This window comes from Engraulis encrasicolus, chromosome 6 (assembly GCF_034702125.1).
Source record: "Engraulis encrasicolus isolate BLACKSEA-1 chromosome 6, IST_EnEncr_1.0, whole genome shotgun sequence".
Lineage (NCBI taxonomy): Eukaryota > Metazoa > Chordata > Actinopteri > Clupeiformes > Engraulidae > Engraulis > Engraulis encrasicolus.
In genome coordinates this window covers 14,690,034-14,713,490 of record NC_085862.1, presented here as the reverse complement: position 1 = coordinate 14,713,490, position 23,457 = coordinate 14,690,034, and the positions used below count along the sequence as shown (strand labels likewise).

Genomic DNA, 23,457 nt, shown 5'->3' with positions numbered 1-23,457 from the left:
TAGTAGGCTAGGCCTAACATGACTTGAAGACAACATTTGGTCTGTCTAGGCATATGAGAGGGCACAGGACAGTGTAATGTCTCACCCTCATCTACCACAACAGGAACATTTCAACTACCTTATGATGGGAATGAATGGTTGTGAAATTTGCCTCCCAATGGTAACTAAGCACCACCACAGCTGTATATTTCCCAACGCCCCCGAGGGGCTGGAGAGCCCCCGTTGAGAAACTACTTTGGACTTTGGATGAGTTTCATTTCTCCGCATGACTTTAGTGAAACCGAAACAATAACTGCAGAGCGCAGATACTTCTGGATTGTCAACTTTATGTGAGTAAAGCGGTGTTGTCATTTTTATTCCATGTATCGTATGCAATGGTAGGCTATTACCGTCGCACGGTAGGTGCCATTTGCATTGTATTTGACATTCAATAGTCTAACGATCGATGCGGATGTGGATTAGTTAGTATATCGTAGAAATCCCATCCGTTGTTTCACCTAGTGCAAAGTTGCTGTAGAGTCATCATGATGGGTAGGCTAACCTACTAGGCCTATCCTACTTTTGTTGCGTTTTTGTAACCTTTTTATGGATTTATTTTGTGTGATTTGCTACCCGTCGCCGTGATAGGAAGAACCTATGTGAGGTTTGCAAACCCACGACATTTTTCAGCAATTCTTCAAAAATATTCGATTAATCGATTCATGGAAATATAACCTGTAAGAGAAGTTGCAATCAATAGGCTATAACCTGCAATCAATGTGCACGGACCGTGCAGCAAGTTTAGTCGAATTGTCATAGGCTACGTTTCGTTTTTCTACATGAAAGACACTCAAAGTTAATGTCTCTTATCCGTATTTTGAAACATTGTAACCTACAAAATGCTTGCTGTTTGTAGCCTATTAGAGTTTAGGTTCCAGCGTCCTGGTCTTTTCTTGACTCTTCTTTCTGGCATTTGGCTGAAGGTGTGTAGATAAAGGCTAAACATGATGGGAGAGAAAGGACAGAAAACTGGCTTCACCTTTGGTGGTCTTCCTGCTGCCTCTGGCTCATCAGACGGGGCTGCTGAGGCCAAGGCCATTGGTGGCTTCGCGTTTGCGGCTGTTCCTGCTGCAACCCCTTCAGATGCGGCTGCTGAGAGCAAGGCTGCCCGGCCTCGGCGAGCCGAATTGATGGCAATTCAAAAAGAGAGAGCGAAAAATGAAAGTAGGCCAACTAAGTAGAGTATTGGTTTTGTTTGTTTGTTCGTTTGTTTTTTCATGTGTTCACAATGAATGGGTGTTGTAGCCCAGTGTATTGGACTGAAAGCAATTATGATATTGACCATCCAACAAAAAAGTTGGTCAGTTAATTTAGGTCCTCTTTGCACTTGAACTGATACACTAGATTATGTTATTTTCACCTAATTACCTCCAAACGTTTAAAAGGTTATACACAGTAGGCTATAAATCTCATAAATAATCATCTCTTTTCGTCTGCCAGCCTGGGACTTCTTGAATGAAACTCCATGGAGACAGGTGAACTGGTCTGATGAGTGAGTTTCCTTTTCTCTTTGTAATATGCTGCTCTTCTGTTCTCCAATGTGGTGATTAAAAATGATCTGCCATCCCAGGAGCAGATGGCCTGTAGTGGAAGGATAGCCTCTATTGACATGTATTGACATTTTTTGTTCCTTCTTTTTAAAAATCTTTTCTTTGAAGGTCGAGTATACAGTGAGATGATGTTTGAAAATGTGCAGTACATACTCTACCTTTTTATTATATTCCTCATCATCAGGACCAGGACAGCTCTGCTGGAGTCCGTTCGCTCCTACAAGCCCGCCTGTGGCTCGGTGCCAGCTGCCCGGGTTCTGTTGGTGGGTCCGGTGGGAGCAGGCAAGTCCAGCTTCATCAGCTCCGTGCAGTCGGTGTTGTACGGACGCGTCCTGAACCGGGCCATGGTGGGCCCCCCAGCCGGCTCCTCCACCAGCTTCACTAAGAAGGTAGCGGAGGTGAACACGACAATCCCAGTCAGGTCTCTAAGAAGGTAGCGGAGATGACCAAAACAATTTCTGTCAGGTCTCTCAGGAAGTAGCGGAGATGATCACACCAATCCCAGTGAAGTCTCTAAGAAGGTTTCAAAGATGAGCACATCAATTCCAGTCAGATCTCACACACATCCAATTTCTTTTAGCCGTGTGCAGGGTCAAAATGTGAAGTTCAGCTAAGACAAGGAAGAACCGCACACCGATGGAGGGTCAGGAAGAACCCCACATGGATGAGCTTCCATTTTCATCCATATTTATTATTGTAATGTTTCTAGCAATCACGGACCTAGAATAAAACAAATATAAAAATGTATTAAAAGGGAGCTCATCGGGGGCGCTGTGGTGCAGCGTGCTAAGCCCCCCACATTTGGGCTTACATTGACCATGGGGGACCTCCGTTCGAGTCCGGCCGGGGTCATTTCCCAGCCCTACCCCATCTCTCTCTCACAACTGTTTCCTGTCTCCTCTCATACTGTCCTGTCATACAAAAATACATTTAAAAATAAAAGGGAGCTCATCAATGTGTTGTTCTTCCTTGCCTCAAAGGAAATTTGGCACTGCATTGTGACAGCTGAATCCAAGTTGCCGATCACTGCTTGTCAATGTTTAGTTTTTAGAAAGTGACACGTTTTCTTGTGTAACACCAGAGAGGTATTCTACTGTATGTAATGTACTCATGGCCTCTTGTTTGACCTCTTCAGTTGCAGTTGTATAAGCTGCTCAGCAGCGGGCGAGAGGAGGTGAGAGAGGAGGTGGAGGGAGGAGGTGGAGGGAGGAGGTGGAGGGAGGAGGTGGAGGGAGGACAGAGGTGGTGGAGGGGGGAGAGAGGAGGTGAGAGAGGAGGTGAGAGAGGAGGTGGACAGAGGAGGTGGAGGGAGGACAGAGGTGGTGGAGGGAGGGTGAGAGAGGAGGAGAGAGAGGAGGTGGACAGAGGAGGTGGAGGGAGGACAGAGGTGGTGGAGGGAGGGTGAGAGAGGAGGAGATGGGAGAGGAGGAGATGGGAGAGGAGGTGAGAGAGGGGGTGGAGGGAGGGGAGAGAGGAGGAGATGAGAGAGGAGGAGATGAGAGAGGAGGTGAGAGAGGAGTAGGACAGAGGAGGTGGAGGGAGGGGAGAGAGGAGGAGGACAGAGGAGGTGGAGGGAGGAGAGAGAGGAGGAAATGAGAGAGGAGTAGGAGAGAGGAGGTGGAGGGAGGGGAGAGAGGAGGAGGAGAGAGAAGGGGAGAGAGGAGTTGTCTTGTGTAATGCCGGAGAGGTATTTCTACTGTATGTAATGTACTCATGGCTTCTTGTTTGCCCTCTTCAGTTGCAGTCGTACAGGTTGCACAGCAGCGGGGAGAGAGGAGGTGAGAGAGGAGATGAGAGTCTGGCTGTGGTCCTGTCTGACATGGCGGGGCTGGGAGAGGGCGGCTGTATCACTGTGTCACTGTAAAGTCCACTGTGATGGTAGCAGTGAGAGTGAAATTGAAAGTGATTGGTCAAGCACAGACAGTGGCAGTAGCAGTAAATGAACTTTCCGCCTTGGACTATACCTTTCCCCAAATGTTCAATAAACTTTATTTATGATTCAATTGGTTTCCTTCTATTGGGGTCTTATGGTCTTGTGCACCAACTTGCACGGACTGTAACGGTGACACAGACAGTACAGATTGCAACATTGTCAATATTTCCAGTAGTTAGTGCTTACAAACATCACATTTAGGGTTTTTAGGGTAGGCTTTTCCAAATTGTTAATATATTTCCTTTTAAGGTCTTTATATATGTAAGAATTAGTCATTTAAAGAATCGAGGGGAAAAAAAGAGCTCTCAGACATCATACCACTAAACCAAGTATATTTTCCCAAATGTTATAGGTACACCAAGAATATGACAATATTCATAAATTACACACTCCAAGGTTTCATATTGTATATAACAAACTATGATAACCAACTGCAAAATGGCTGTAGTGGCCTTGGCAGTTAACTACGACATAGAACTAAAACGTATAGAGCATACTGGGGTCATGTTCAATATGATGTACAAGAGTATAGTAGGAATGAGTTATATTACTGTTACCATTCAAATTCTTATTAGGGACATCTTGGAGGTTCAAACAAGTCATGTTGAACCTTGGAAAAATGGTCTAGATCCAGACATCATAGCACAATGTAATCGCAGAGGAACTGTATCACTGATGGTGGTTGCTAAGGAAGATGCTTTGCCTAGCAACCGTTGCTATGCAAAAGGTACACCAAATACCATATAATATATGTATACTACAGACCAGTGTTAATTTTGTCAGCTTTTTTTGATTTAGTCTTAGTCTTAGTCACAATGACGAAAATCAATTTTAGTCTTAGTCATATTTTAGTCATTGCCTTCCTAATTTAGTCTTAGTCTTAGTCTAAATGACGAAAATCAATTTTAGTCTTAGTCAATTTTTAGTCATTTTCGTCATTTTAGTCAACACTGTACATTACAGAACTTCTCCACACACTTTTAACATATATCATTGACTGTAGAGAATAAACCTTCTCCGCACACTGCTTCTCTTTTTAACATAATCACACTGTACAGAATAAAACGTCTTCACACACTGGTTCTCTTTTTCTCTATTTTATTTAATACCAGTGTTAATTTCGTCAGCTTTTTAAAATTTAGTCTTAGTCTTAGTCACAATGACGAAAATCAATTTTAGTCTTAGTCATATTTTAGTCATTGCCTTCCCAATTTAGTCTTAGTCTTAGTCTAAATGACGAAAATCAAAAAAGGGCATTGACGAAATATTTTAGTCATAGTCATGGTTGACGAAATTAACACTGCTACAGACTACAAGCTTTCATATGGTATATCATAAGCTATGATAACCAATTGCATCATGGCTCTAGAGGTCTTGGCAGTGTACTACTAGAATGCATTGAGCATTCTGGGGTCATATACAATATGATGTGAAAAAGTATAGTGGGAGTGAGTTATATTACTGTTACCACTCAAATTCTTATTCAGGACATCTTGAAGATTAAAAAAAAGTCATATGGCGTTTTGTTGTGGGGGGTGGGGGGGGGGGGGGCATGGTAAGCTACCGTTCCTCCCCGACTACTGCAAATTCCCTTTGGGACAACAAACTGCTTTGAAGAGGACATTTATAGCAGCAGGATCCTCCTGCCAAGCTTGTTGGGAAATTCCATAGACCATAGAAGGGCGTTGGTCATATCTCAACTGAAGGTTCGGAGGCTGTGGGCATGCCTCAACTGTGTAGCTGGACTTTGGGCACATTCTCAGGTGAACAAAAAAAAGTGGCTTTTGCACACTCCTCTGAGTTTGTCCTTTTCTTATCAAAATAAATATTAATAATAATAATAATAATAATAACATTTTATAGCGCATTTTATGGAACCCAAGGTCCATTTACAAAAAGGAGCTTATTGAGCATATTTATTCGTTGGCAGGAGATGGCATGTCAACCGTGCAGGCTTCCTCAGATTTCTGCCTGATATTCATAATAGTCACTACCAGCTCCACTGCTCCAAAGACAACCATTCCTGTAAGCAGGTGGCATTGTTGGCTACTGCAGCCACAGTAATCGTTGGTATGCAATACAAATGATACATCATATCACATCTCATACTGTACATACTGTATGGTAGGCCTACACAGGGCCGGACTAACGCACAGGCTAGATACGGCTGCGGCCTAGGGGCCACCACCTTCCAGGGGCCCCCTGATTGGCCAAAAGTGAAAAATGGCAGAATTATGATCAGAGGCAATATTGGAAAATTCATCCAATTGTGTTGAGTAGAGTTGGTAGACATGTTATGCGCAATTCCTAGCTCATAATTATGACACATTTGTCGCATAATTTGCTTAGGCCATCTTAGTCCGGCCCTGGGCCTACATACATTAATGGTATACGTACATTGTTTCAGCCCATGGAGGGCAGAAGACATTCAGAACTACTTTTCATCCTGTTGCAACTTTTTGAACAACTGAAACAATTTTGGAAATATTTCTACCTGGCAGAAGAGGGGTTAAGTTAAGTTTATGGGCCCTGCTGTGGCCAACCGGTAGGGCACTCTGCTGCCATGCGGCTGACCTGGATTCGATTCCCAGCCCGGGTCCTTTGCCAACCCCTCCCCGTCTCTCCCAATTCGCTTCCTTCCACCACTCACACTGTCCTATCAAATAAAGACGAAAAAGACCCAAAAAATTATTTCAAAATAAATAAATAAAAAGTTAAGTTTATGGTCTGGATCTAGTATTTAGGCCTAGCCTACACATTACAACTAGGCATGACAATGACAATAGGCTGATGGTGGGAGTCACAAGGCCAGAGACGTCAGACTCAGGCCTGGGAGCCAAATCTAACATGCAGAGACATTTTATGTGGCCCACCAGATCATTTCAGATGTCTTTTATAGTTTGCCCACATACTCCATGAATATATAGTAGGCTAGGCCTAACATGACTTGAAGACAACATTTGGTCTGTCTAGGCATATGAGAGGGCACAGGACAGTGTAATGTCTCACCCTCATCTACCACAACAGGAACATTTCAACTACCTTATGATGGGAATGAATGGTTGTGAAATTTGCCTCCCAATGGTAACTAAGCACCACCACAGCTGTATATTTCCCAACGCCCCCGAGGGGCTGGAGAGCCCCCGTTGAGAAACTACGGGGAGGACTTTGGATGAGTTTCATTTCTCCGCATGACTTTAGTGAAACCGAAACAATAACTGCAGAGCGCAGATACTTCTGGATTGTCAACTTTATGTGAGTAAAGCGGTGTTGTCATTTTTATTCCATGTATCGTATGCAATGGTAGGCTATTACCGTCGCACGGTAGGTGCCATTTGCATTGTATTTGACATTAGTGGTTCAATAGTCTAACGATCGATGCGGATGTGGATTAGTATATCGTAGAAATCCCATCCGTTGTTTCACCTAGTGCAAAGTTGCTGTAGAGTCATCATGATGGGTAGGCTAACCTACTAGGCCTATCCTACTTTTGTTGCGTTTTTGTAACCTTTTTATGGATTTATTTTGTGTGATTTGCTACCCGTCGCCGTGACAGGAAGAACCTATGTGAGGTTTGCAAACCCACGACATTTTTCAGCAATTCTTCAAAAATATTCGATTTATCGATTCATGGCAATATAACCTGTAAGAGAAGTTGCAATCAATGTGCACGGACCGTGCAGCAAGTTTAGTCGAATTGTCATAGGCTACGTTTCGTTTTTCTACATGAAAGACACTCAAAGTTAATGTCTCTTATCCGTATTTTGAAACATTGTAACCTACAAAATGCTTGCTGTTTGTAGCCTATTAGAGTTTAGGTTCCAGCGTCCTGGTCTTTTCTTGACTCTTCTTTCTGGCATTTGGCTGAAGGTGTGTAGATAAAGGCTAAACATGATGGGAGAGAAAGGACAGAAAACTGGCTTCTCCTTTGGTGGTTTTCCTGCTGCCTCTGGCTCATCAGACGGGGCTGCTGAGGCCAAGGCCATTGGTGGCTTCGCGTTTGCGGCTGTTCCTGCTGCAACCCCTTCAGATGCGGCTGCTGAGAGTAAGGCTGCCCGGCCTCGGCGAGCCGAATTGGTGGCAGTTCAAAAAGAGAGAGCGAAAAATGAAAGTAGGCCAACTAAGTAGAGTATTGGTTTTGTTTGTTTGTTCGTTTGTTTTTTCATGTGTTCACAATGAATGGGTGTTGTAGCCCAGTGTATTGGACTGAAAGCAATTATGATATTGACCATCCAACAAAAAAGTTGGTCAGTTAATTTAGGTCCTCTTTGCACTTGAACTGATACACTAGATTATGTTATCCGTGAGAAGTTGTTTGTAAACAGTCAATAGGCTATTTTTATTTTCACCTAATTACCTCCAAACGTTTAAAAGGTTATACACAGTAGGCTATAAATCTCATAAATAATCCTCTCCTTTCGTCTGCCAGCCTGGGACTTCTTGAATGAAACTCCATGGAGACAGGTGAACTGGTCTGATGAGTGAGTTTCCTTTTCTCTTTGTAATATGCTGCTCTTCTGTTCTCCAATGTGGTGATTAAAAATGATCTGCCATCCCAGGAGCAGATGGCCTGTAGTGGAAGGATAGCCTCTATTGACATGTATTGACATTTTTTGTTCCTTCTTTTTAAAAATCTTTTCTTTGAAGGTCGAGTATACAGTGAGATGATGTTTGAAAATGTGCAGTACATACTCTACCTTTTTATTATATTCCTCATCATCAGGACCAGGACAGCTCTGCTGGAGTCCGTTCGCTCCTACAAGCCCGCCTGTGGCTCGGTGCCAGCTGCCCGGGTTCTGTTGGTGGGTCCGGTGGGAGCAGGCAAGTCCAGCTTCATCAGCTCCGTGCAGTCGGTGTTGTACGGACGCGTCCTGAACCGGGCCATGGTGGGCCCCCCAGCCGGCTCCTCCACCAGCTTCACTAAGAAGGTAGCGGAGGTGAACACGACAATCCCAGTCAGGTCTCTAAGAAGGTAGCGGAGATGACCAAAACAATTTCTGTCAGGTCTCTCAGGAAGTAGCGGAGATGATCACACCAATCCCAGTGAAGTCTCTAAGAAGGTTTCAAAGATGAGCACATCAATTCCAGTCAGATCTCACACACATCCAATTTCTTTTAGCCGTGTGCAGGGTCAAAATGTTATGTTCAGCTAAGACAAGGAAGAACCGCACACCGATGGAGGGTCAGGAAGAACCCCACATGGATGAGCTTCCATTTTCATCCATATTTATTATTGTAATGTTTCTAGCAATCACGGACCTAGAATAAAAAATATATAAAAATGTATTAAAAGGGAGTTCATCGGGGGCGCTGTGGTGCAGCGTGCTAAGCCCCCCACATTTGGGCTTACATTGACCATGGGGGACCTCCGTTCGAGTCCGGCCGGGGTCATTTCCCAGCCCTACCCCATCTCTCTCTCACAACTGTTTCCTGTCTCCTCTCATACGGTCCTGTCATACAAAAATACATTTAAAAATAAAAGGGAGCTCATCAATGTGTTTGTTCTTCCTTGCCTCAAAGGAAATTTGGCACTGCATTGTGACAGCTGAATCCAAGTTGCCGATCACTGCTTGTCAATGTTTAGTTTTTAGAAAATGACATGTTTTCTTGTGTAACACCAGAGAGGTATTCTACCGTATGTAATGTACTCATGGCCTCTTGTTTGACCTCTTCAGTTGCAGTTGTATAAGCTGCTCAGCAGCGGGGAGAGAGGAGGTGAGAGAGGAGATGGAGGGAGGACAGAGGTGGTGGAGGGGGGAGAGAGGAGGTGGAGGGAGGAGTAGGACAGAGGAGGTGGAGGGGGGAGAGAGGAGGAGGAGGGAGAAGGGGAGAGAGGAGGAGGACAGAGGAGGTGGAGGGAGGACAGAGGTGGTGGAGGGAGGAGAGAGAGGAGGTGAGAGAGGAGGAGGACAGAGGAGGTGGAGGGAGGAGGTGGAGGGAGGGGAGAGAGGAGGAGATGAGAGGAGGAGATGGGAGAGGAGGAGATGAGAGAGGGGGTGGAGGGAGGGGAGAGAGGAGGAGGTGAGAGAGGAGTAGGACAGAGGAGGTGGAGGGAGGGGAGAGAGGAGTAGGACAGAGGAGGTGGAGGGAGGGGAGAGAGGAGGAGATGAGAGGAGGAGGAGGAGAGAGAAGGGGAGAGAGGAGGTGGTGGGAGGGGAGAGAGGAGGAGGAGAGAGAAGGGGAGAGGGGAGTTGTCTTGTGTAATGCCGGAGAGGTATTCTACTGTATGTAATGTACTCATGGCTTCTTGTTTGCCCTTTTCAGTTGCAGTCGTACAGGTTGCACAGCAGCGGGGAGAGAGGAGGTGAGAGAGGAGGTGAGAGTCTGGCTGTGGTCCTGTCTGACATGGCGGGGCTGGGAGAGGGCGGCGGCCTCACGCTGCACGACACGCTAGCTGTCATCAAAGGCCACGTTCCAGACGGACACACGGTAACTAGGCAACCGCGGAATAGATTACATTACATTACACTTAGCTGATGCTTTTTATCCAAAGCGACTTACAGTTATTTGAAGTACAGGATATTGTTGGGTACAGCCCCTGGAGCAGTGTTTGGGTTTACGTGACTTGCTCAAGGGCACTTCAGCCATGGAGTGAGATAAGGAGTGAAGGGTGGGATTCAAACCTGCAACCCTCTGATCTAAAGCCCATCTCCTTAACCACTGGGCCACGACTGCCCCACCCCACTAGATGAGTGCTAGATGATTGATTGATGATTATGTCCTGTTGATGATACTGGAAGTACTAGGTGTGAGACAATTGGTGTCAGGATAGGAGCATCCAGATATTGTCACAGGACACCAGGGTACCAGGACACTGTACCAGGGCACCCAGCTGCTGTCACGGGACACCCAATTGCTGCACCCAATTGACACCTACAGTAATTGCTGCACAGGACACCTGGTTGCTGCACAGGACACCTAGTTGCTGACACAGCCAGCGGCTGGCCTGGGAAACGAGGACACCGTCCCTGAACACTCATCTACTGTCTCAGGATATCACATCAGTACACTGTCCCGGGACACCCAGCTGTAGTTTCTGTCCTGGTACACCTTGTAGTTGTCCCAGGACAACCAGCTGCTGTCTCAGGACATCATTACACTGTCCTGCCGGGACACCCAGGTGTCTAACTTGTCCTCTCTCTCTCTCTCTCTCCCTCTCTCTCTCTCTCCCTCTCTCTCCCTCTCTCGCTCTCTCTCTCCCTCCCTCTCTCTCGCGCTCTCTCTCTCTCTTTCGCTCTCTCTCGCTCTCTCTCTCTCTCTCTCTCTCTCTCTCTCTAGTTCAGTGCCTTGAGTCCCGTGGGGTCTGACACAGCAGGCTATGTGAAGGAGCCCTGCTTGGCCAACAGGGTGCACTGTGTGGCGTATGTGGTCAACGCCGCCGAGATATCCACCTACTCCAAATCCATGACCTCCACACTCCAGCAGCTCAGAGAGCACGTTAGCGCTCTAGGTGTGTGTGTGTGTGTGTGTTTGTGTGTGTGTGTGTGTGTGTGTGTGTGTGTGTGTGTGTGTGTGTGTGTGTGTGTGTGTGTGTGTGTGTGTGTGTGTGTGTGTGTGTGTGTGTTTCAAATCCCACTTCTGTTTTAGTATGTGTTTTGTACTTGATATTTTGAATTCAATTAAATGAAATCTGTTTTTGTGTTGTCTGTGTTTGCCACAGGTGTACACCAGGTGGCACTGGTAACACACGTGGACAAGGTGTACGTCAACACAACCGACATGTCTCAGGTGTACAGGAGCACGCCTTTAAAAAATGTGGTAAGGCCTAAACAAGTGACAGGATCAGTATTGTAGGCGGCTGTGCCCTGATGTCAGGAAGTGCGTAGGTTCATCTTGTGGGGGCTTATAGGGCACTCGTCTACCATGCGGCTGACCCGGGTTCGATTCCCGGCCCGGGTCCTTTGCCGGCCCTTCCCCGTCTCTCTCTACCCACTCGCTTCCTGTCTCCACCTTCACTGTCCTATCATAAATAAAGTTTAAAACATTTTTTCTAAGTGTCTGTACATCTTAAACTTGAAGAACTGTAATGTAAACCATGTCAGCAGATATAGCTTTAGCCAATCCAAACACATGCTCATGTGTGCCTTTGTGGACCACATAGACTTATGTGTGGGTTTATTGTGTGTGTGTGTGCGTGCGTGCGTGCATTTCTAGATGGAGCGGACCAGTGCTGTTCTTCTGGGTATCAAGTAGACTTATGTGTGTGTTTTTTAATATATGTGTATTGGTGTGTGTGTGTGTGCGTGCGTGCGTGCAAGTGTTTCTAGATGGAGCGGACCAGTGCTGTACTTTCGGGTATCAAGTAGACTTATGTGTGTGTTTTTAATGTGTGTGTGTGTGTGCGTGCGTGCGTGCGTGTAGATGCAGAGGGCCAGCGCTGTACTGGGCATGCCCATGTCCTCCATGGTGCCGGTGAAGAACTACTTTGAGGAGCTGGACCCAGAGCTGCACACAGACACCCTGCTGCTCCAAGCACTGCAGCTCATCTTGCAGTATGTGGACCTCCACCTCAGAGAACACGCTGAGTAAACCAAGCAAGCAGAGAGGTCCATCTCACCTGTGACAGCGGAGCTTAGGGATCTGGGGTTCTAAGAACTGTAGGGTTTCTCCTAAGAACCATAGACAATCGTAGCCATAGCTCCATCTCATCTTTAGCACTGTGGAGGTTGAGGAAATCTAAAGCATTCTAAGACAACAGTTGCCATAGCATCATACCTGGGGTTCTAAGACAACAGTAACCTTGGTCACCAGTAGAGGCCGCCATTTTGTCTTCAACACAAGAGCAACTACAGGAATTTAGAAGCTGTATATGTAGTTGTGGTGACATGGTGAAGGTCTGCTGGCCCAGACTACCCACAAATTGTGTCACAAATATCACCTTCAAAGATTGATTATCATAAAAATTCACCTCACTGACAAATCAAAATGATAATTTTCAAAATGTTCTGCATCCATAAGGATGCATTTTTCTTTCTCATGACTGATCCAGGTTCTGTTAATTTCCATAACTGTGGATTTATGGGTCATTAAAAGTCTAAATGGATTTGAATTTCCAGCAGCAGCAACCTTCAAATAGACAGCTACTACAGAACAAAACAAGGCACAACATCACCTGTTTGTGTGTATGTGTGTATGTGTGTGCGTGCGTGCGTGCGTGTGTGTGCGTGTGCGTGTGCGTGTGTGTGTGCGTGTGCGTGTATGTGTGTGTGCGTGTGTGAAGAAACTAACAAATAAAAAAAACACAAATGCTGATATCTTAGCTGACCCCAGAGAGGCGTGACTCACCTGTGTGTCTTGGCAGCTGTGTTTCCATGGAGACCTTTTCTATGGTCATATAAGCATTCAGCTGTGGGGAAAATGCCTCTTATCTTTTAGTTTAATTTCAATAACTGACTGTTGTTTAAGAAGTCTCAACATATGTTTTCTATTTTTTTTATTCTGATTAAAATGTTTTGGGAAAAAGGTATGTCTGATTCTTCTTTTGCTCCTCAATTAACATGAGTACAGACTGTACACACGCACACGCACACGTCCCAACTTTGTACTCATTTTGTTTCTGCATTCTTCTACATTTTACACTTAAAATGTAAACAACAGGCAAATTTCCTTTAAGAATATTTAAACATGAATTCCATCTGGCCCAGCCGTGGGGTTCACACGGCTGGGCACTGGCCTGCTGCTACGCCTGCGACCCGGGTTTGTTTCAGGTCTGAGGTCCTTTGCTGATCCTTCCCCATCTCTCTCTCCCCTGCACTCGTTTCCTGTCACTTTATTCAGGCCAATCTCAAAAAATAATAAATAATAAAAGCACAAAAAAGAATTCTATCTAAATCAACACAATGATTTCAGAAAAGATGACACAATGTCTTGAGAAACATGGCAATGTTTGTCTATTTATCCATTTGATCATAAAAAAACAAACTGTCTTTAGCCTGAATAGAACATTTACAATATGCAACTATAATAAAGGTAATATAGTGAACATTTTGCTAACCCTCATTTAGTTCTTGTGAAGGTACGTGGTGTAATGTCTCCATATAGGTACAGTATATATAAAAACACCTCCACAGGAAGCCTGAAGACTGAGAAAGTCCCCTATGCATCTGCTATTGTTTCAGTTTCCACTGCGGCATGGCCAGAGACACAAGTAAGCTGAGGCATGTTCACACCACACACACCATATACGCTTTCCTGTATGCAAATGTTGCATTTTCCAGACCACTCACATGATCTCAAGCTTGAGAGACACAAGGCAACACCACTACCTCAGGCAGAAGGTCCACATTTAGATGACAGTCGTCATGATGATTGAATTATACCTGTGGGTCTGTCTATTCATCAACTTCCAGAGTGAGTTAAAAGAGGGGCTGGGTTGAAAGAAAAAACAAGTAGATATTTTTCTGTTGTCTGAAATAAAAATAAATAAATAAAAAAACCTCAATGATACAATGATAACATTCAGATCATTTTCCCTAATGCTTTATTGGATGGAATACTTTTTCTTCTATTTTATATGTATTATTATCCATATGTTTTTGTTATTGTGTATGTAATATTTGAATGAATTTTATGAAATGCTTTACAATGACTTAATGATGTAAATATTGAACCAGGTCATTTTAATCTACTGTGACTACCAACGGGTTACACTTGTTTTACATATGGCAACAAAAAATATTATTTATATTACAGAAAAGTAGCCTGTACTGTAACAAAGTGTATATAGTGAAATTATCTTGCACTAATGTTTTTCTTAATGTAAAATGTTACATGTACTGTACATTATATGAAAGAATTGTTGAAAAAGTCTTGGTTTCACTGAATAGTACCCAAAATATGATGCTATGCCCCTGCTCACAACTAATAACTCGTGAATAAACGGATGTGTCTTTGTGCAGCGCTGGAGTGCGTCAGGACTCTCCGTAATCTGTACGTGCAGAGGGGAGGCTCAGTAACCGTACCGTGCCATTACGAGGAGCAGCACGCCCCTCTGCTGAAGTACTGGTGCAGGGGATACACCTGGGACTCCTGCAGCATCTTGATCAACACCAAGAGCCCGTCGACTCCCAACATGAAGCTGTCCATTAATGATGATGTCATTCAGCATGTCTTCACTGTGACCATGAGGAACCTGCAGGATGCAGACTCTGGCGTCTACTGGTGCGCTGCACACATCCCTACTGCTCTGGACCACAAAGCACACCTGACTATCACAGTCATACCAGGTGACTACTACCATACCACACACCTGACTATTACAATCATATCAGGTGACTATCTTGAAGCTTACATGACTATTACAGTCATACCAGGTGACTACTACCGTAGCACATACCTGACTATTACAATCATATCAGGTGACAATCATGAAGCATAACACCACAAAGCTTACCTGACTATTACAGTCATACCAGGTGACAATCTTGAAGCTTACATGACTATTACAGTCATACCAGGTGACTACTACCATAACGCTTACTATCACAGTCAGGTGACTACTACCATAAAGCATACCTGACTATTACAGTCATACCAGGTGACTATCTTGAAGCTTACCTGACTATTACAGTCATACCAGGTGACTATCTTGAAGCTTACCTGACTATTACAGTCATACCAGGTGACAACCAGGAAGCCTACCTGACCAACACAGTCATACCAGGTGACTACCATATCACGTCTCAATCATCTACTCATTTGAGGGTTTTTTCTTTTCATATACACAACTATTTGATTTACATACAATGTATAAAATTAGATATTGTTCTAATGCTTTATACTGATTCCTTTACCATCTGCAAAATGAGATATACAAACTGACTGTGTGTGTGCACGTGCGTGCATGTGTGTGTGTGGGTGCGTTTGTATGCTCCCCAGGTCCTCCGGAGCTGCAGTCGGAGGGGAGTGTGTTTTCTGGGCCTGTGGGGGGCCTGGTGCAGGTGAGGTGTGTGTTCAGCGGTCGTCTGCAGAGAGGAGAGAAGAAATGGTGCCGCAGCGGGACGGTTGTTTGTTTGACCGCCGGCCGCACCTCCAAGCTGTCCAAATACTCCTTAGACACAGACACGCACACTGGCGTGTTGACCGTCACCATCAGGGACCTGCGGGCCAGTGACGCCGGGTGGTACTGGTGCGCCGGGAGGGATACACAGCTCCCCGTCTATGTGTCTGTGGGCCTATCCAGGCAGGGTACAGAGAAACCTCAACCTCAACCTCAAACTTTACAAGGTCAGACAACAGGTTGGTCCTACTCTTACGTTCAGTGTCTGTGTCGGTATGATGGACTGATTAATTAAGACACTACCCCTGTTATAAATCAGCTGTTACCAGAATGGCAATGACCAAGTCGTAATGTACAGTATTACTAAAATGCCCTGTGCACTACCATAGTGGTGGAGTACAGTGGTAGTAAACTTTTTTCAATGACTATTACAACGTTCCATTGGTGGTGCGGTGCGCGTTAAGGTTCTACGCACAATATCCCACCATTTGATCATAAATGTCAGTAAGAATAATAGTACTCATGTGAACATCTGATTTAATGTTATATTTAATGTACTCTTAGCATTGAAAACAACACCTCCCCATCAGACCACAGCGGCGCTTCAAAAAACAAGTCAGCCAGAAATGAATCAATACACTCCTACGACAGTTTATTCCAATGGGTCTTTACAAGCACACGCAGAGAATGAAGAGCACAGGTCAGTATCGTGGCCAAATGTTTTTATTGTAGTGTTACCCATTGATTTAGTCTCAATGTCTGATTACATATACTGTAAATAATCATCTAATTTAGAAGGTATGTTTTGAAAATGAGTACATTTTGACTCTGATGACCACCTGATGCATTTTAAAAATGGTACATTTTGATGGTCCCAGGGAGAACAGTTTCACAACAGGACTGTGTTTCAATGATGCACAAACAATGGCCGCAGCAGTTATAGCCACATGTAAAAAATATATAGCTACAGTACATATTAAAAATGAAATCCCCAACCCCCTAGCCACATGTGAAGGGCCTATTATATGTTTTTTTTTCTGTAGCCTCTTTATGCAGATGGGGTCACCGGTGGGCCTATACAGTATTTGCTGAAAAAACTACATCATAACAACATTGCTATGACATTACTGAGAGCCTTAAGCAATAGATTAAGACAGGGGTGTCGTTTAGAGTGGGCAAAGTGTGACTGAATCACTTGGGCCCCATGTATATAGATATGGGTGTGTGTCAATTGGAGTTGATTGAACATAGGGCCCAAAAGTTGCTGCTATGCGCCTCTGGACAAAGCCAAAGCAATTTGGTTATAACAGAGGCTCTGCGCAAAGGAGTTAACCCTATCGCGCCGGACGCATCACATTTGATGCATCAAATTCAAAGCCCTCTCCAAGCTGACACAAAAAAATAGATCTCAAAAACATCAACAATTACGATCTTGTAAAAAATGCATTGAAGTGAATTTGGAAATGGTCCAATTGTAGTAATGGACCCATATATTTAAATTACACATCAAAAATGAATAATGATCTATATTACACTCATAAATAGGTTGTTAAGCATTCGATCAGCTATGTTTTTACATAGATTTTAAAAAATTACCCAACCAGGCTGTGGGAAATGTAAAATATGGTCCTGCTAAAACAAGGATAGGCTTAAAAAAATGGCAGGATCTCACTAAATATTTAAAGATAATCCTCAAATTAAATTGTCTGACAACTTTTTTAAATAAAAAAAAATTGTAAATGCATTAAAAGTCATTTTTCAATGGTCATGAAATTGGAATTTTCATTCCTTTAAAGCCTGATGCATCATATATGATGCATTAAATATCTCAGTGACCTTAACAAAATTTTGATTTTTTTTTTACATTTCTTATAAGGGACCAATATTGAAGCAAATTCCAAAAAAATAGAATTTTCTCTCATTGCTTTCATGGTTCAGGTTTCACAGGGTTAAGTAACCATAGCCATTACTATTTTGGTGACAGTAAGGTTATAACAGAGGACCTGCGCAAAGGGGTTGGTAACTAATCAGCAGAGGTGGAAAGAGTACAGAAAAAATGTAATTGAGTAAAAGTACCTTTACTTTGCTTAAATTGTACTCAGAGTAAAAGTACAATTACCCATCTATAAATGTACTCAAGTAAAAGTACAAATTACTTCATTTACAATGTAATTTGAGAGTAAAAGTTACTAGTTACTTTCAGTTGTTTAATGCAAAAAAAAGGATGAGTCATGAATCAAATTCAGCACTAAAGTTTTTTTTATGAATATTCCAAAAAAATCAAAATACAGCTTTTAACTAGAAATGCACTCCAAGAATGCAGACCACCGCAAAGGAAGCGTTTTTTAGAACATTTAACTATGTTACACTTTTTTTTGTTTTAGATTTGTACAGTGTAATGGAATGGTGATGAATCTTTTAAAAAGTCCTGGTTCAGGTTGGTGATCCGGATCACCAAAAGAATTGAATCACTTGGGTCATTTTGAAAAACTAAGTCTCATCCAAATCCGTTCATAAAGTCATGAGTTGTCAAACAAACAGACAGACAGACCGACGCAACTGAAAACATGGCGGCTGTAACAATAACAAAACCATAATCTAAAACTTCACAAAGCTTTTGTTCATTTTCAGCAGGAGCTGATTTTCAAAGTTCTCAGCTGAAAGTCTTGCCCTCTTTGCCCGTAGCCTATAGAGCAACCCTGCTGAGCTATTTCCACTCGTGCGTTTGAAAATAAATAATTGGTCCAAATTAGGCCAAGGGTTTTCACCACCAGAAGTTGAACCTGTGGTAGTATCCTCTTCATCAGGTGCTTCCCTCCTCCATGGTCTCGACTAGTGTTGTAGCGCTCGAGACCGGTCTTGATCTTCGGTTTTTGGTCTTGGTCTTGGTCTCGATTTGGTCTCTGTCTCGACCGGTGTGTATTGGTTTTGGTCTTGATCTCGATACCCCCGGGTCTTAGTAATGTCTTGGTCTCGGACTAAGTGGTCTCGACTACATCCCTAGTCTCGACTAGTAGACTTGATGGTGACAACCAAAGAGGCTTGAGACAAGAGGGCTTACTCACGTCATAACAGCGTAGTACGAAATTATGGCGAGGGGAGTACGGAAATGTTATTCACTGGAACAGGTCATAGGACAGCGTGAATGTCTGTCCATCATGGTGTCGCCCCCACTGACCATGTGCAAGGGAGTACGAAAATTGTATCCATCGCACCCACTGACCAATGACCATGCGCAAGGGAGTTATTTTCCATCCACTCGTGTCCTCAGGCAACGCCCCCGTTCTACACCGTGGCCAATGCATTTCCCCCCGAGAGATTGTTCTTCTGTTGAGTTTCTTTGGTGACAACGCACAGCGATGCTCCAAATGAGACGAGGGGAAAAGGGCGCGCATAGGGCAAGACTATACTTTTCAGGCAAGGCCAAAGAACATTAGATTCACGTTCTTTGGCAAGGCCAGGAAGTTCCCGAATTTAAAATTTTCGCCATCAATATTTTTTTACTCAGTAACTTGAGGGGATTCAAATGTAACTAAGTACAGTTACATAGGTCAAAATGTACTTGAGTAAAAGTAAAAGTTACACCTTTCAAGAACTACTCAGAAAATTACAAGTTACTCTAAAAAGTACTCAATTACAGTAACTTGAGTACATGTAATTAGTTACTTTCCACCCCTGCCCATCAGACATTATCATCTCAAATCTCAATACTCTTTAACAGGTTTCTCTCATTGCTGATCCTGTTGAAAATACCTGTGGCACTGATGTACTTGATATGTACTGTTGTGGCAGTGAAGACGCATTGTGGTAAGTCACATATCGAAACAGTGTTTAAATTTAGATGTTTCCTGTGCTGTGCTGGGGGAGTGTGAGAGCAGGGCCTTCAGATGTAAACGTACACACAATGTGGTAGGCTACATGGTACATTGCATTGCAGTGGTCTTCCTGTTGCATTTACAAGAACCGCTTCAGTTGACTTCAGTCCACCCCACCTGAGTTTCGCATGAGCAGAAATTAATCCTATCTGTGCCCACCACTGAGTAAAACCACTGGTTTCCTTATGACAGCAGATTTTACAGTAAACAGTGTCTTTCTCGTGCTGGCTATTGTGTATAGCAGGGATATTCAATTATATTTCAATGAGGGCCATTTTTTCAAATTCCTCCCAGTAAAGGGGCCGAACTATACGTATGTATTATGGTTGCCGACTGTCAATGAAAAAAATATGGGAGACTTCATTGAAGTGGAGGGTCTGGGTGTGCTCCCGAAGAAAATGTTGCATTTCTTAGATGCAATTTCCTGCATTTTAACGTCCTGTGTCCCGTTTAAGCATGATAACAGAGCCCATACTTTTATCTCTAAATTCCAAAAAAATGATTCTTGTGGGGGGCCAGAACCTTGCTGTCCAAGGGCCGCATCTGGCCCCAGGGCTGCCATTTGAATAGCCCTAGTGTATAGGCTATTATGTATCAGACTTTCCTAAAGGTGAATTAATATATTAGCAGCATAATCGCCTGTGTAATGTGTAGCTTTATCAATCCTCTTGTTTCTTCTCCTGGCAGAGATGAATCGGTAAAGACTATTCCCTGTGGCCCTACCATGGCTCAATCAGCTGGGCACTCGACTGCTACACTGGCAAACTAGGTTCGATTACGGCCTGAAGTCATTTGCAGAGCCCTCCCCATCTCTCACTCCCGGCTAATTTCCTGTCACAACTTCACTATCCTATCATAATACATTCGGGGAAAAGTAAAAAAATACTTTAAAAGAGTGAATATTCCCTTAAAGTTTATACTCGTTATTGCGGAAAGCGTTAATGTGTTGGCTCCTGTGTTGGCCCTTGTATTTAGGTTAAGCCAAGCACAGTATATACGAGGCTACTTTATTATTCTCCTGTGATATACATAACACAGAGGATTTGAATGTTTGCACGTTGGTTGATAACGTTAATTTAGTGGTCTCAAATCTATACAAAGTGACTACATAAAACACAAAAACGGATTCCATAAAAGTTGGGAAACTTGGTATTTTGTGAATAAAAACAGAATACTGCCTTTTCAAAACATTTAATCCATAAATAAGAGATCAACTGATTAAATAAGCTCATATTTTCCTCAAAAAATTATAGCATAAAAAAAAATCTTATTTACAACGTACCAAGTGTCCCAACTTTTTTGGAATCTGGTTTGTGTGTAACTATTGGAAATCTACCTCCTTCACAGTGTTAGTTTGAAATAATATATATTGTGGTCAGTGATAATTATTTTATCAGTTGTGTTATGAATGTAGGCCTAAAGAACTTGGAACTTAGAGGTGCACCGTGTAATGTTTTTAGCAGTTTCCTTCTGGGATTCATGCTGCCCATTCTCTTTCACGAATACTTAGCACCACCATCAAAGCATTTATTATGACAGGGGAAAAGGTGGATCCTCCATGTCCGCCATTTTGAATTTCTAGAGTTAGACATTTTTAGCTGCAAAACTTGCTGTAATTCAACGTATTTGGTCAATAGTAAAAAAAAAAGTGAAAAAAGTGAAAGGCCATTGGGAAACCCCAACTCCCATTGTCATTGTGACACAGCACTCCACAGCACACAAGTGAACACTGCACACTGCACACAACAAAATTGCATTTATGCCTCACCCGTGCAAGGGGGCAGCCCTCAGTGGCGCCCCATGGGGAGCAGTGCGGTGGGACGGTACCATGCTCAGGGTACCTCAGTCATGGAGGAGGATGGGGGAGAGCACTGGTTGATTACTCCCCCCACCAACCTGGCGGGTTGGGAGTCGAACCAGCAACCTCTGGGATGCAAGTCTGACGCCCTAACCGCTCACCCATGACTGCCCATAATAAAATAAATATCAGTTTATATTCCATTTGGCAATAGGCAGCACATTTTCAATGAGCAGCATAGTTGCAATACCTACTATGACCACCATCCTACACAGTTCACCTTTAAACACCAGAGTCTTTTACAGACCCGTTCTTGTCATCTGTCTGCAATTTAAACTTGCTTTGTTTTTTCTATCTCTGTGTCTACTGACTACTTGTGTTCGGCTCGCTCCAACTGCTGTTCTTGTGATTAGGATGTATCTTGATGGTTATCAGGTCCGTGTATCATCCGATCATTCAATTATTCCATTCAATCTGGCAAACGGAATACGAAATAACGGCTCCATATTTTGTTTTCCCGTTTTTCCATATGGTCAAAAAATGAGGATTTGTGTTGATTTTCCTTTTCCCAACTCAAAACAGAACAAGTAATAAACGAGAAAACCAAAACGCAATAACAGCTCTAATTTACGATTATTGGTCCGATTTCCCGCGGTGTTTTCTATTGCTCGCCTAAGTAAGACACGATAGTGCACAAGTGGCTGCCAAACGCGCTGCTTTACGCATTTCCCCGAGGCCTATAATCAGCCTGCTGATGCTCCTACTCCACAGAAAATCTTTCTGCCCTACTGGTAGCCCCTTATGTCGGTGCCTGTGTGTGGTAAAGATAGCCTAACTCCTTTACGCACTGTACTGTGTCCGGTCCTAGGCTATGTCTACCCAATAGGCTAACTATATTAATAATTGTGACTATTCAATGGGCTAAGGCTCCTTCCACTAGATTATTTTATTATTACAGGTGGAATGAAGTTTTGACCATTGGTGCGTGAATCGGAAGAAACTTTTCTTCAACTGCGTGGTACCGTCTACTGATTTCTGTGAACTGCCGAGGTCTCCTCCACAGTTTAGGCGTATCTGGTTGCTATTTCTGCATGCCACATCAGCATTAGGATACTATTTAAGCAACTAGCGAACATTTGTGAAAGGTGCTAGACGTCTCCATCCGACCGACCTCTAGGCTATCTCTGTCTGTCATAACACGGAACACCTCCCTGATACAAGTTGACGAGATGCAAGTTGACCATGGTGCCATTTGGGGCAAATTGCGCGCAGTCTGGGTTGACAGACAGCACATGTAACCTGTAACTCACCCGACTCGCTTGGTAGGGTAGGGTAGTGGTCAGAGCGAGGGATAGTAGCCTATCATCTTAATGGAAAGACACTTCAGGTCCACGTTTAAATGGGGCCATGCGTAACGCATCCAAAACCAGGGAGGTGTTCCATGGTGTTATGACAGATAGAGGTAGCCTAGAGGTCGGTCGGATGGAGACGCCTAGCACCTTTCACAAATGTTCGCCTACAGTAGCTTAAGTAGTAGCCTAATGCTGATGTGGCATGCAGAAATAGCAACCAGATACGCCTAAACTGTGGAGGAGACCTCGCTGGCAGTTCCCAGGAATAGGACGGTACCAAGCAGTTGAAGAAAAGTTTCTTCCGATTCACGCACCAATGGTCAAAACTTCATTCCACCTGTAATAATAAAATGATCTAGTGGAAGGAGCCTTAGCACATTGAATAGTCACAATTATTAATGTAGTTAGCCTATGGGGACATACTGGACCGGACACAGTGCGTAAAGGAGTTAGGCTATCTTTACCACCCACAGGCACCGACATAAGGGGCTACCAGTAGAACAGAAAGATGTTCTGTGGAGTAGGCGCATCAGCAGGCTGATTATAGGCCTCGGGGAAATGCGTAAAGCAACGCGTTTGGCAGCCACTTGTGCACTATCGTGTCTTACTTAGGCGAGCAATAGAAAAGCACCGCGAGAAATGAGACCAATAATCGTAAATTAGAGTTGTTATTTCGTTTTGGTTTTCTCGTTTATTACTTGTTCTGTTTTGAGTTGGGAAAAGGAAAATCAACATAACTCCCTATTTTTTGGCCATATGGAAAAACGGGAAAACAAAATATGGAGTCATTATTTCGTTTTCCGTTTGCCAGATTGAATGGAATGATTGAATGATCGGATGATACACGGACCTTATCATTATGTTTACTGTTAAATTCATGCATCCTTCCATTAGGCCTATGCTGTAGTAGGC

At 43.6% G+C, this 23,457-nt stretch overlaps 2 protein-coding genes across 7 annotated transcripts; both read left to right on the top strand.

The window, feature by feature from the left end:
* Positions 1 to 236: 236 nt before the first annotated feature.
* LOC134450762 (interferon-induced protein 44-like) lies at positions 237 to 12,974 on the top strand. 6 transcript variants are annotated; one of them, XM_063200739.1, is made up of 9 exons: positions 237 to 329; positions 963 to 1,203; positions 1,480 to 1,531; positions 1,774 to 1,987; positions 3,328 to 3,367; positions 9,839 to 9,951; positions 10,801 to 10,972; positions 11,183 to 11,280; positions 11,884 to 12,974. In XM_063200739.1, exons 2-9 carry the CDS (start codon positions 984 to 986, stop codon positions 12,049 to 12,051), a joined length of 1,077 nt encoding a protein of 358 aa, XP_063056809.1. In that variant the 5' UTR covers positions 237 to 329; positions 963 to 983; the 3' UTR covers positions 12,052 to 12,974. The 6 variants fall into 6 exon arrangements, with proteins under 6 accessions (XP_063056809.1, XP_063056810.1, XP_063056808.1 ...); XM_063200740.1 differs by lacking the exon at positions 237 to 329 and adding an exon at positions 337 to 398 and having other exon boundaries at positions 1,774 to 1,978; XM_063200738.1 differs by lacking the exon at positions 237 to 329 and adding an exon at positions 337 to 398.
* Positions 12,975 to 13,653: 679 nt separating this feature from the next.
* LOC134450550 (polymeric immunoglobulin receptor-like) lies at positions 13,654 to 19,327 on the top strand. Its single transcript, XM_063200388.1, has 5 exons — positions 13,654 to 13,669; positions 14,421 to 14,747; positions 15,400 to 15,759; positions 16,111 to 16,220; positions 19,242 to 19,327. Exons 1-4 carry the CDS (start codon positions 13,654 to 13,656, stop codon positions 16,209 to 16,211), a joined length of 804 nt encoding a protein of 267 aa, XP_063056458.1. The 3' UTR covers positions 16,212 to 16,220; positions 19,242 to 19,327.
* The last annotated feature ends 4,130 nt before the right edge of the window (positions 19,328 to 23,457 follow it).